This window comes from Abrus precatorius, unplaced genomic scaffold (assembly GCF_003935025.1).
Source record: "Abrus precatorius isolate BTA unplaced genomic scaffold, Abrus_2018 Scaffold3, whole genome shotgun sequence".
NCBI classification, from domain to species: Eukaryota; Viridiplantae; Streptophyta; class Magnoliopsida; order Fabales; family Fabaceae; genus Abrus; species Abrus precatorius.
This window is the reverse complement of record NW_020874373.1, coordinates 29,769,481-29,782,478: the sequence shown is the minus strand read 5'-3', so window position 1 is coordinate 29,782,478 and position 12,998 is coordinate 29,769,481. Positions and strand designations below refer to the sequence as shown.

The 12,998-nt window shown below is 32.7% G+C and overlaps 2 protein-coding genes and 1 non-coding gene across 3 annotated transcripts; all 3 read right to left on the bottom strand.

Moving 5' to 3' along the window:
• Positions 1-3,485: 3,485 nt before the first annotated feature.
• LOC113862452 lies at positions 3,486-5,082 on the bottom strand. The gene is made up of 2 exons (XM_027495538.1): positions 4,428-5,082; positions 3,486-4,321 (listed from the first exon to the last, which is right to left on the bottom strand). Exons 1-2 carry the CDS (start codon positions 5,080-5,082, stop codon positions 3,486-3,488), a joined length of 1,491 nt encoding a protein of 496 aa, XP_027351339.1.
• Positions 5,083-8,033: 2,951 nt separating this feature from the next.
• On the bottom strand, positions 8,034-10,174 carry LOC113863182 (pentatricopeptide repeat-containing protein At3g18020). The gene has a single exon (XM_027496654.1). It carries the CDS (start codon positions 10,126-10,128, stop codon positions 8,188-8,190), a length of 1,941 nt encoding a protein of 646 aa, XP_027352455.1. The 5' UTR covers positions 10,129-10,174; the 3' UTR covers positions 8,034-8,187.
• Positions 10,175-11,788: 1,614 nt separating this feature from the next.
• On the bottom strand, positions 11,789-11,868 carry TRNAL-UAG. The gene has a single exon. It is a non-coding gene; the product is annotated as a tRNA-Leu (tRNA).
• Positions 11,869-12,998: the final 1,130 nt, after the last annotated feature.

Genomic DNA, 12,998 nt, shown 5'->3' with positions numbered 1-12,998 from the left:
GTAAAAAATAGGAAAATAGGAATATAGAAAAATAGAAAAATAAGAAAATAAAAAAATAGTTAAATTAAAATATATAATTTTCTTGTTACTTATGTAAAAAATAATTAAATAAGAAATATAAAAGAATTAAATTAAATAAATATATGAGGAAAAATTATGTGTGATTATTATTATAAGGTTAATAAAATATAAAATTATGAATAACAAAATAAAATTGAAATAATAAGAATGAAAAACATTAATTAATAAATTTATATTATAAGAATCTGCAGTTGTTAAATTTGTAATAATATTTCAACAAATATTATGTCACATAAATAAGAAATAGTAAATAAATTAAAATTGTGAAAGATTAAAATATAGTTATGCATCAAATAATTATAAATTAGATTAATTAAAAAAAATTAGAGTCAAATATAAGGAATTAAGTGAAATAAAGATGAATATATAAGCAATGTAAGTTAAATAAAATTGAAAATATTATTTAAAATATAAATGACTGAAAATAAAAATATTAAATCAATATTAATTTAGACATTTGAATATTTTAAAAAGTTTGTAGTTATTTAAATGATTTTAATTAAATGATTTTAATCAATAATAATAAATTACAATTTTATGCATGTAAAAAGCAAAAAAAAAGGAAAGAGAAAAATAGAAAAATAATTAAATTAAAATTAATTTTTTGTTTTATTTACGTGGAAAACTGTATTTAAAAGTAAAAATGATGATGATATTATTATTGTTATACAAATATTATTATCTTAAAATAACAAAAAAAATATAATTAGAAAAATATTATTTGAAGGTACAAATTGTTTAATACTAAAATGATATTGTTTTTATTAAATTTGGTTGCTTATATTATAAATTTGAAGTTAATAGTTTACTTGTTTATATAGATTTTAGATGGCATCATCTTCATCTCGTAGTAGGGTGTTAAATCCCGGCCCCGAGGATGGTTCATTACTGCGCTATCAGTCTATTCATGTTTCAGAGCATATTTGGGATGGTCGTGAACACCCAATATTGAGAGTAAGAAGAGGTCATTTCATACATGCTGGCATGGAGGGAGTACCAGTAGAGATTATTCCTCATTTGACAGTAGTAGGATTTGCTGGAGTAGCACAGTTGGCTAGTATTCCTATTGACCGCCAATTGATTACAGCGTTGGTAGAAAGATGGAGGCCAGAGACCCATACATTTCACATGCCCCTGGAGAGTGTGCTATTACTCTTCAAGACATTGCTATTCAGATGGGTCTTCGTATTGATGGAAGACCAGTTATTGCCCCTACAGGAGGTGACAGGGCACAAATTGTTGAAGATTTATTGGGAATTAGACCACCTAATTCTGCATTTATGGGGAGCAGCTTGAAACTTACTTGGTTGGATGAGCATTTTTCCCATGTTGGGTTGCACAACCAAAATCTCATTCAGCTAACTCGCTTTGCAAGAGCATATATTTTGAGACTTATTGGTGGGTTTATGTTAGCTGATCATTCTAGTAGCAGGGTCCCAGTTAGGTACCTTCCTTTACTTGAAGATTTAGAGATAACTGGACAATATAGTTGGGGAAGTGCAGCGTTAGCCTTCCTATACAGAGAGTTATGCATGTCCACGAATATTGATCGGTCTGGTATTGGAGGATTGACTCCACTTGTGATGCTGTGGGCGTGGGATAGGTTCCCATTTCTATCTCCGGGTGATCCCCCTTACACACAGAATGATCTTCCTTATGGTGTACGGTATGTCTATAATATTAAAACTTTCATTCAATATTTACACAACAGTATTTTATTACAAATAGTCATGGTAATATTTATGTTTTTATAGGTGGTTAAGATTTCAAAATTTTAGGAAAGGGAGAAAGGATCTAGCTTACTTTAGGTTCAAATTTGATCATTTGAAACGTGATCAGGTATGCGTTATTTGTTTATGATATATGTTATCATCAATAAAATATTATTAATAATTACAATAATATTTTGTACACTTGCAGTTTGTGTGGCAACCATATAGTATAGATTTGATGCATACTTTGCCTGCCATATGCACTGAGGGCATGCATATATGGAGAGCTATTATGCCGCTTATTTGTTTCCAAATATCTGAATGGCACCAGCCCGATCGTACCATGCGTCAATTTGGGATGGTACAACATATTCCTCATGCTCCTTATCAGCCAGACCAGCTACATGACATTACTCTTAGAGGGAAGACTGCTAACAATTGGGAGTCAAAATTTAGGGGCGTACTAGAACATTGGGACAGGAGATTAGATTGGGTTGTGAGTAATGAACCGCAAATTGGTCTACTGAGTTCGAACTCTGAATACATGCGGTGGTACCATACTCATACTAGACGGTGGATGAGCATAGATGCTGCAGTGTTTGCATTACTTGTACGTATAGATCATTCTAGTAAACGATTTTGTTTGTTTAATAGAATCTAATCTCAATGTAATGGTTATGCAGGGAGATGCTCATGAGAGGGCCTATTACTTGTGTAATGATGGGAGGGACACATTTTCATTTGAGGAGATGAAGGATTTGTGTGAGACGATGTTAGCCTTGCAAAATGAGCAGGAACATATCTTAGAGCCATCATCCTCATGTGATCCTCCTATCCAGAGTGGAAATCTAGATGAGCCTTAGATTGACATTGGTATTGGTGAACAACGTCGGGAAGGCAAAGGTTTGCAACGTCGGCGAACGTCATTTCAGGTATTGTTACCTTATGCTTCATTGGGTCATTTTACTTAAATTATAACACTTTATGTTTCATTTGAACATACTTATGTGTTTAAAATTGCAGGCCACAGATTTTACATTGCCCCCTTTGCCCGAACGAGGAGATGGTGTTTATTATGTCCCACCACCTTTTCTGTTTCAACAATCACAATGGACACAGTCATCTTATGTTCACTCATCACAGCAATTAAACGTCCCTCCTGCATCTCCATTTTTCAGCGGTGAATTTTATGTTCCTGGCGCTAGCCTTTTCATGACACCTCCTCCATATGAGCCTATGTTTTTCACACCGAGTGCACCGGTGTAGGCACTCATCAAAGTGGATGTAGTGAGCAAACAACATCAATGGTACCTGGGCATGACCGTGAAATTGATCTTAATGCTGAATTCATTGCAGCCTCAGATGCAGCAGGAGCTGATGTGAGACGTAACCCTCACCGTGGAGCGCGAGATCATCGTCGACAGTGCATTCTCACACCTCATGAGGAGGGACCTCACGAGCAGTCATTGAATTCTGATTGAGACTATGTTATGATACTGTATTTGAAAACTTTAGATGATGTTAATTAATGTTTGCTTTTGTTTAAATGCACGACTCATTTATAATTTGCCACATTCTACACATTCGACATCAAACAAGATTAATCAAACAACATACATTAATGACACAACATACCACAATAAGACAACATACATTAATAAAATCTACCACACTTTTTACAATCATACGGTACTAGTCATGATTAATGTTAGCATTGCTTTGTTGAGTACAATGACGTTGATTATGACCTAGTTGTCGACATAACCGACATCGTTGTCGCGGTTGTGACTCAACCCAATCCATTTCATTTCTAATTCTACAAGCCTTTGGTCTTCCTTTACCTCGTGCTCTATCTTGATCAGGCAACAACTTCCATTCATCATTTTGTAAAATGTTTGCTTCATTTCCAAGCGGCCACCACTGAGATGAGTATGCGTTCACAACATACTGCAGAGTATATACAGGATCAACATACTGCCAAAAGTCTATACTTACAGTAACACAAGCGGCTATGACATGTGAACAAGGGTATCGATATGCCTGAAATTTGCCACATTCACATTCACGTGTAGATAATATCACACTCCACTTATGACCCCCCCTTTGTGTCATTGGATTAAAAGCCTCTTCAATCTCGAACCTTGTACTTTGTATGTCGTAACGACGAACCTGATGTGAAGATGCTTCTTGTTGATTTTTTTCTATAGCTTCAATTAATTTACGACAATACCTTTTACCATTGTTCATGTCATTGATTGCGCTTTCACCCCATTTGACAAAATATTCGACCAATCTACTATAGGTTGCTTTCACAAGGGCAGTAATTGGAAGATTTCTTGCCCCTTTTAAAACTTTATTCACTGACTCAGACAAATTAGTCGTCATGTGATCATAACGCCGCCCTTCATGATCATAAGCCAAGCTCCACTTTTTCTTTGATATGTTGTCAATCCATGTTTGAACTTCAGGAGAATGCGAACGAAATTTATTAAGACCAGCTTCAAATCTTTGCTTGCAAGGTGTATACGCTACATTTAAATAAGTTATACAGTTAATGGTGAAAAATAAATATATATTCATAGATAATGTAAAATGTAATAGTGATAACATACTTACTTAATTTCATAAGCTTACTCTTCATTGCGGAATTTTTGAATCTTCTATTGAAATTGCTTGCAATGTGACGAATGCAATAAACATGGTAAGCATTAGGAGGTTGCCACCCAATATGTGGATTAGACACAACACTTTTAATACTTTGATGGCGATCAGATATTAAACAAATTCCAGTTTTATCAGTAACATTTAGACGGATCATGGCTAAGAACCATTCCCATGCTGATAATGTTTCTCCTTCAACAATGGCAAATGCTATAGGAAGCACACTGTTATTGCCATCTTGAGTTGTAGCAATAAGCAATGTTTGCTTATACTTACCATACAAAAAGGTACCGTCTACCTGTATTATAGGCTTGCAAAACTTGAAGGCTTCACGACATTGCCTAAACGACCAAAATACTCGATGAAAGACTCTGACTCTATTATCCATTACATTACCTCTCACATAATCATTGGTCTCAATTTTGTAAACTGACCCTGGAGCATGTAATTGCATGTATTCTAACCATCTTGGTAATGTTGCATAAGATTCATCCCAATCACCAAATATTGTCACAATTGCTTTTTGCTTTGCTTTCCATGCTTTTTTGTATGAAACTGAATACCCAAATTGGCCACTTATTCTCTCTTGGATTAATGAAACGGGAACAGAAGGTTCTTCTTTGACCATACCTGTCAATAAAATTAAACAATAAATCTCAACTAATGATCATATCCAAATCATTTTAAATAGACAAATAAATATAATCTCAATTGAGTTTCACGTACCAATAATGCATGAACAAATAAAATTTGAATCTAACTTTTTGTGGTCTTGAGAAATCATAGTATTAACGCAGGTATGCAGACCACCTCATCTCGTAATTTTCCACTTATCTGAATTTTTGGGTAGCAATGCTCTTACTTTCCAAGGACACCCAGAAATATGATTCACACACTTGACAAAATGAGTTGATGCTTTTGACTCAACCACAAAAAATGTTTGATGTTTCTTCATTGCATAATGTTTTATCGCCATCTTTACCTTCTCTTTAGAGTCAAATAGTTGTCCAACATATAATGCATCTCCTTGTGCCCATGATTGTGACGAATGCAACTCCAAAAAATCTAATTCTTGATCAGGATGTTCCCAATTAATAGCAGTGTAGTGTGAACTTATGTTCCAAAAAGGTGTTATAGAATCTGTATTAAACTCAAGAAATGTTAGTTAAAAATATTTTACAATTATTGTATTATATAAAATTGTACCTACAGATTGTCCTTGCATAATGTTATTTCTTTCAGTGTTTGGAACTGTCATCATTGAATCGAAGCCATCTTCCAAATCAGTATGAGAAGAACTATCTAAAGGAATTTCTCCTTCATCTTCATAGTCATCATCGTACTCATCTTCATCATCTGTAGATGCAGCAGCAAATATTTATTAATAAATTATAAAATTTTAAACATCATATAATTTAAATAAATATTATACATTACCTCCTCCAATTGCATATTCTTCTTCATTGTCACTAACAGACACAGTTGGGAGTGATACATTTAAACATAACAAACTTTCACCTACATGAGAAGTTTCACCAACCGCAATATCCACATATAACTCAACTACTCTTTCATGCCGTTCTTGACAAGCACTTATCATACAGTCAATGTCTTCATCATCACATACATCTAAAACTGTGTAATTTTCACTCCTTGAATCAACTAAAATTCGTGAAATTAGTCTAGAAATTATATTACTATTGCACAATCTCAATTTTGTATGTATTTTTTTTTCAACATCTCAAAAGTAATTTCACGTTCTATTTTAATCATTTTCTTATTCCATTCGAATATGATACCCTCATTTCCTTCGTACACTCTTCCATTTCAGTATAAAATAACCACAATTTTAGTCATCATGTGTATCAAATTAAAAAATACAACCAAAATTATTACAAAATTTTACCTAAACAAATAGTAACAAAAATAATTACCACAACATTAAAATAATATATTTTTACATTTATATTTTTAATAATATTATATTAACATTAAATAAATTAAATTTATTACTACAAATATTTTTATTTTTATTTATTTATAATAATATTAAAATTATTAATTCAAATTTATTTACAATAATAAAAAAATTTAAAACAATAAATTAATAACATTCTAACCTTTTTCTTCCAGCAGAACAGCTCACAATTGTAAAACTCCTCTCTTCACAATTGCGAAATGCAGCAGCAGAATACACCTCGGCGTCTGCCTTTATATAATGCGTTTGAGGAGAGATAGTGTCGGCATTCTTTCAGCCGATACACAAGTGTCGCATAAATTTAAACGACACACATGACTTTTGAGAGCGGTTCAATTGGAACCGCTCTCAAAAGTCATTTAAGAGAGCGGTTCAATTCGAACCGCTCTCAAAAGTCCATTTTAGAGAGCGGTTCGAATTGAACCGCTTTCTTAAATGGACTTTTGAGAGCGGTTTGAAAGTAACCGCTCTCAGTAGTCGGGTCTGGCACCTGTGTCGGCATTCTTTCAGCCGATACTTGATCATGTGTCGCCAACATTTTTTCCGACACTCACAAATCACCCTAGACAGGGAATTTTTCGTCAAACAACCCCATACGGATAAAATGTCTTTCATTTAACCCTACACAGGCAAAAAACCCGTAATCTGCTCCAATTGGATAATATTTTGAGTAAATTTTTATTTAAGTCTTATAAATTTTAACTTAAAAAAATATTCTTTATTTTTTAATTTTATAAAATGATATATATATATATATATATATATATAAAAAGATCTTTTTACACAATTGTAAATCTAAAAACTTTTACACTCAATTTATATCGTCCATTTAACTTATGTCTAGCTGCCAGTGAAATAATAAATTATAACATGTTATATGTAAGTTAAATAAAATGTTTAAATTAAGTATAAAATTTTTTAAATCCACATCGATATAAAAAGATCTTGTCGCTTAAAATGAATATTATTTTTATAATAATTCAGACTAAAATGAAATTTTTATAAACTTAATGATTAAATTGATCTAATATTTATAATTTTAAGGACTAAAATAGATATTTTCTCATATTTTTCCTTTTTCTATTATTGTCACGCTCTTAAACTTATTGTAGCCTTCTTTTTGTAGATTATTAATTTATTACAAATGGTTGGTGGATCGAACTTGGTGTAGATGACTTCATCTCATAGCTTCTCTGTTGGTGTTTGGTTGTGGGCTTTTTGTAAGCAAACTGGTTTTGTATATATGTATTGCTGATTCTGTATAAAACTGCTGTGCTTGCTTTCCTTCCAGCAGAGTATCTCAGCCCTCTTCGTTGCTTCAGAATCATTTAATAAAATTACTCTCAGATTCACTTAGGATATGCTTGAAAATGGGGTTTTGAATGGAAAGAGAACTGAAGACAATTATTTTTTATATATATTAAGAGAGTTATATAATTAATTTATCATTTTGTTTCTTTATTTTAAAAAATATATATCAAATTAGAGAATATTTATTGCAAACGAAAAAACTCTCTTTCCTTCTTTTTCCTTCCAAAACCCAACTCCCAAACATGCTGTTGCTCTCAAGTATGTTATAATAACCCAGTTTAATGTATGGTTAATTCCAGAGGATTATCATTGCTCCACCTATTTTAATGCTCCTCTTCGATGTTCAAACTTCAAAGACCTAGTTTATCCTGTAGAAGCCTTTGAATCAAACCACAATTTTATGTTTTAAAGTACAAACCGAATTCCATATGCTTCCATCTGGACTTAGTTCATTATGTCATGTCCCTCATAAACTGTTGACAGGGTTGGTTTTTCAGAACCTGTGTTCTTCCTTACTTTTCCATGTAACTTGTCAAGAATTCTCCATGTCACAGAATCAGGAGTCAGACCATTCTTTTTCATCTCTCTAACAACTTGGTAAGCTTCTCTTTTCAAACCAAGATTGCACGCACAGTTGATCAGAATGTTGTAACTAAATATATTTGGAGAGACCCCAGAATCTACCAATTCATACAAAAAATGACAAGCCTCATTAAATTTGCCAGAGCGGCAAAGCCCTTTCAGAATTGCTGCATAAACAAAATTATCATGAACCCCAGAAGGCCATATAACATTGTGCCAAAAACTCTTTGCCCCATCTATTTGATTAGATTCACAAAGACCTTCCACCATAACTGCATGTGTGGTGTTATCTGCAGCAATGCCATCATTTACCATATTATCAAAAGTCACGAGTGCATCATTTGGTCTCCTTAGTTTGAATAGGCCTCGAAGAAGTGCATTATATGTCACGACACTAGGTCTTATACCATTTTCTGGCATCACTTTATGGAATAGATCAAGTGCTTCATTGACTTTTGCTGCATCCAACAAACCAGAAATCACAGTAGTGAAGGTCACAACATCAGGTGCAGAAAATTTACCCATTAACATGTCATTCAATACCTTCAGAGCTTCATCAATCCTCCCCATCTTGCAAAAACCATTGATTACAGTGTTGAGGGTAATCACATCAGCCTGACACTGGCTCTCAAGCATAAACACAAGCACATTTAAAAGCTCAGTTGGATTGTTCACAAGACAAAGAGATCTTAAGAAAATGTTGTAAATCCTAGTCTTATCAACACCTTCCTTACCAAGCATGAGTTTTAAAACTTCCCTTGCCTTGTCCACATCCAACACCTGGCAAAGAGCTTCCACCAGTACCTTATAAGTATGCTCAGATACCATGAACCCAAATTCAACCCCTTCCTCTAACAACTGATAAGCCCTCATACAATCACCATCACTGCTAAGCCCATGAATGATATAATTATACGACACCTCACTCGGAACAAACCCTCTCTTCCTCATTACAGAAACAATCCTCGCAGCCCCATTATACCTTCCAACTTTACAGAGCGAATCCATCATCTGGGCATAAGCAACCTCCTCAGAAAAGCTACTCCCAAATGGCAACTCTTCAGCCATCCTAAACACTTCACTGAAAAAGCCTTCCCTGCACAAAGAATCAACCAAATTTGCAAAAGCAGCAGTCTTCACAGCAGGATCCACTTCCACACTCATCCTCTCCCACAACTTGCACATAAGTTCCTTCCCACTTTCCACATCCCTTTCCCAGAGAACCCCTCGAATTAAAACACTGTAAGTCACCGAATTCGGCACCACACCACTCTCAACCATTTCTTCAAACACCTTGCGTGCGTCTCTGATTCCACCAACTAAGCAATAACCATTAATCAAAGTGGTGAAAGAAACAACATTGGGGCAATGCCCACGATTCTTCATGTCAAAAAACAACCTGTGAGCATCGCGGGGTCGATGAACCCCGCAAAACTGATCCATCAAACGATGATAATTAATCAAAGAGGGAACAAAACCGGGCTTTGAAGCGATCAAGAACTGAACGAGAGGCCAGGTTGTGTGAGGAGCTCGAGAAGCGAGCAAGCGTGCGAGGAGAACGTTGCAGGTCCGCTCGTCGGGGAGGGAACCAGAGGCGAGGAAGAGGGAGAGGCGTTGGTGGGCTTCGGAAAAACGGTGAGAGTCACAGAGAGAGTGTACGATGGTGGCAATGCTCTGTTGTGAGTGTTTTTCATCTTGGAAATGACAGTGTCTGAGAGAAGAAAATTGAACGGAGAGGAAAATCCGGAAGTGGGACTTGTGAAAATTTGCCGTCAAGTTTGTTAAGGTTGTTTGCACAGACATGACACAGAGGACAACCTCGGGGTCAATTGAATTAACCTTTGTTTGGTTCGTTGCAGAGAAATTAGCGGGGTGGCTTACTTTTCATGTCGCAAGTAAGGAGTAATGTAAAATCAAAATTTGAGAATCTATTTATTATTTATTTAAATATTAATTATGCTTTTATAATTCTGATAGATAGATGTTTTTATTACATATAAAAAGAAAATTAGAACAATCACTTTTTAGTTTTTTACTAGGACACTTTACCTCATTTTTTATATATATGTAAAATTATACTTTATTCTTCTAAATGCCAGATCCACTTAAGTGATGTTAACAATACAAGTAATCCTACTCAGCTTAAAATTATTTATCTTCTGACAATATAAGGTTAAGCAATTGATACAGAAAGTTTAAACCTTTCATCTTCTAACTTTGCTTTTATCTGAGGAACTATGTATTTGAAAGACAATTAATTCGTTAAGAAATCACCACAAAGTGAAACATCGTTGCTGGCGTTGAAAAAACTAAGAAAAAATATAAATGAAACCTGAGATTCTTTTTATGTATTTGTTCGTAGCACCAATAAACCATGCAAAACTTAAAGTGAATTATGTTTTCATGATTTAATAGATAGGATTTTTTTATTAAATATTAATTACTCGTCATTGTTTTTCTTCTTCTTTTTCCTTCTTCATTTCTTTTGAATTAATTAAGATACCATATTGCATCATAAGTCAATATCATAGAACATTACTCACTATACTTTTTAATTTACTTGAGTCATCACCACTATTACCATTTACATCAATCCACGTCAATTGTGTAGTCACTGGCACTTAAGCCACTATTTCATCCCTCAAAACCAACTCAAAATTACAAATGAACTATCAAATTACACACCAAACCTATCATCTAGGTGATCGCCACCTAAACCTAAAATTATGCACATCTCACAAAATTTCCACCATTGTTAAACCAGCTTCACAACAATTTACCATAGTCCTTACCCATCACAAATTACCACCAATCATGTTTCACATTCCCTGAAATCTCATATTATTAAAACCAATCACTAATTGATGTCCACACACACACACACCATAATCACTCACCATTGTAGCAAAATCATCTTATCAACCTCACTTGATAGCAATCTATGCAAGTCATCCCGTTGACCTCCACCCCTGCCATTTTATCGCAACCATTGAAGAAGAAATAAGAAAATTAAAAAGAACTAGAAAGAGTAAGACAACAAGTAGACGAAGTCAAGATAAATACTATAATGTTCTTAAAAATTAAAGTTAAAGTATTAAAAATTAATTATAATTTATTAATTTATCATAAGTAACATTTTTTTTTTCAAAAGTTACTTAGGATCAAAGTAATGCCATTGATTTAAAACAAAGTTAGCTAGTTATTTTGCTTCTATACCACTTTCAATCTAATTTAATTTATTTATTGTGATTGATAGACTTATTTTAGTTCTTAACACGATTTTAGATTATTTACATTTGACAAAATGAGTTTTAGTTAATATTAAGTTAAAATCAAAGTGAATTTATGTTTAAGAAATTTAATCTCATCCACAAATTATAATAATTTTAAAATTAAAGAACAAGTTGCTTTAAACAAACTTCTCGCAGAATTGATTTTCACTTTCTTAAAGTGTAAAAGAAAATGACAGCTGTGGGATTTGAACCCACGCCCTTTCGGACCAGAGCCTAAATCTGGCGCCTTAGACCACTCGGCCAAACTGTCACTTGTGCGTGTTTTTGATAAATTTTAATATATATTATTAAAATATTGCAATTGCCTCTAAATCAAATTTTATTTGTCAGTGTATCTGAATGAAAATATGAATAAAAAATTTAAAATTAAGTCTATCAAATAAGATATCAAAAAAAATATTTATAAAAATTTTGAATATATTTATAATTAAATTAAATTAAAATATATGATAGTGTTGTTTACACTATCATGCTATGTGATTAAAAAAATCATAGTCTTTATCAATAATTGATTTAAAATTTATATTGATTGTATTTTTAATTAATTGACAGTGTATTAAAATTAAACTATTTATAATTTAAATGTCTAACTTGTAATTTTGATAATATAATTTTATGTAAAATTTTCATTCTCGTGTAAAGTAAATATTTATTCTTGTAATTTATATATTAATGAATTTTCATGATTAGATAAATGTCTATTGTGTAAATTAAATACTCGACCTATTCATATTAGCTTTTTACTCTCTTGTAATACAGATATTTAATCTCATAAATTAAATTTAAATAATATTTTTTAGTAAATTTTTCATTCTCATGGGAAGTATGCTATATACATAATCGCATTAGATAGTTTAAACATAGAGAAAGTGGTGATTACCTTTTTTTTTTCTATTCAATAATAAGATATATAATAACAAAATTTGTCCTTTTTTTTTATAGAAAGGTGAAAGCTTGAAAGGATAAAAAATTATTTATCTATAGTTGTTTGGTATGATAGAGAAATAATGGTTTTTTAACCTTAACCCATATCACATTTACACTTAAGTAGTTAACTTTAATCATGGGAAACTTCTAGCCTCATCTTGCTGGCAAGAGTTAAAAATAATGTTTCAAATTCTGCAATAATAACTAATTTTGATTTGAGACTGATATAATGACTATGGTTAATTAATTACATAGAAAGCAACCACACAAGCTGCCAACAAAGGGTGAAAAGGGTTAATTTTGATAACCCAAGGATCAATTTTCATCCAACAACCACAAGACCAATGATTAGGTTAATATCCTTAGCTTTCAAGGATAAATCTACTCTCCAATTAAAATGAATTTTCTTTCATTAGAATCTTTACGAGCACTATAGCTTACAAAGATGTTCAA

What these genes read in the sequence shown, in the direction of transcription:
- LOC113862452 (XM_027495538.1), bottom strand. Translation starts at nt 5,082, where the DNA reads ATGGTCAAAGAAGAACCTTCTGTTCCCGTTTCATTAATCCAAGAGAGA. An exon ending in CAAAAATTCCGCAATGAAGA is followed by an intron (nt 4,322 to 4,427) that starts GTAAGCTTATGA and finishes ATTTAAATGTAG; the next exon opens with CGTATACACCTTGCAAGCAA.
- LOC113863182 (XM_027496654.1), bottom strand. Translation starts at nt 10,128, where the DNA reads ATGTCTGTGCAAACAACCTTAACAAACTTGACGGCAAATTTTCACAAG.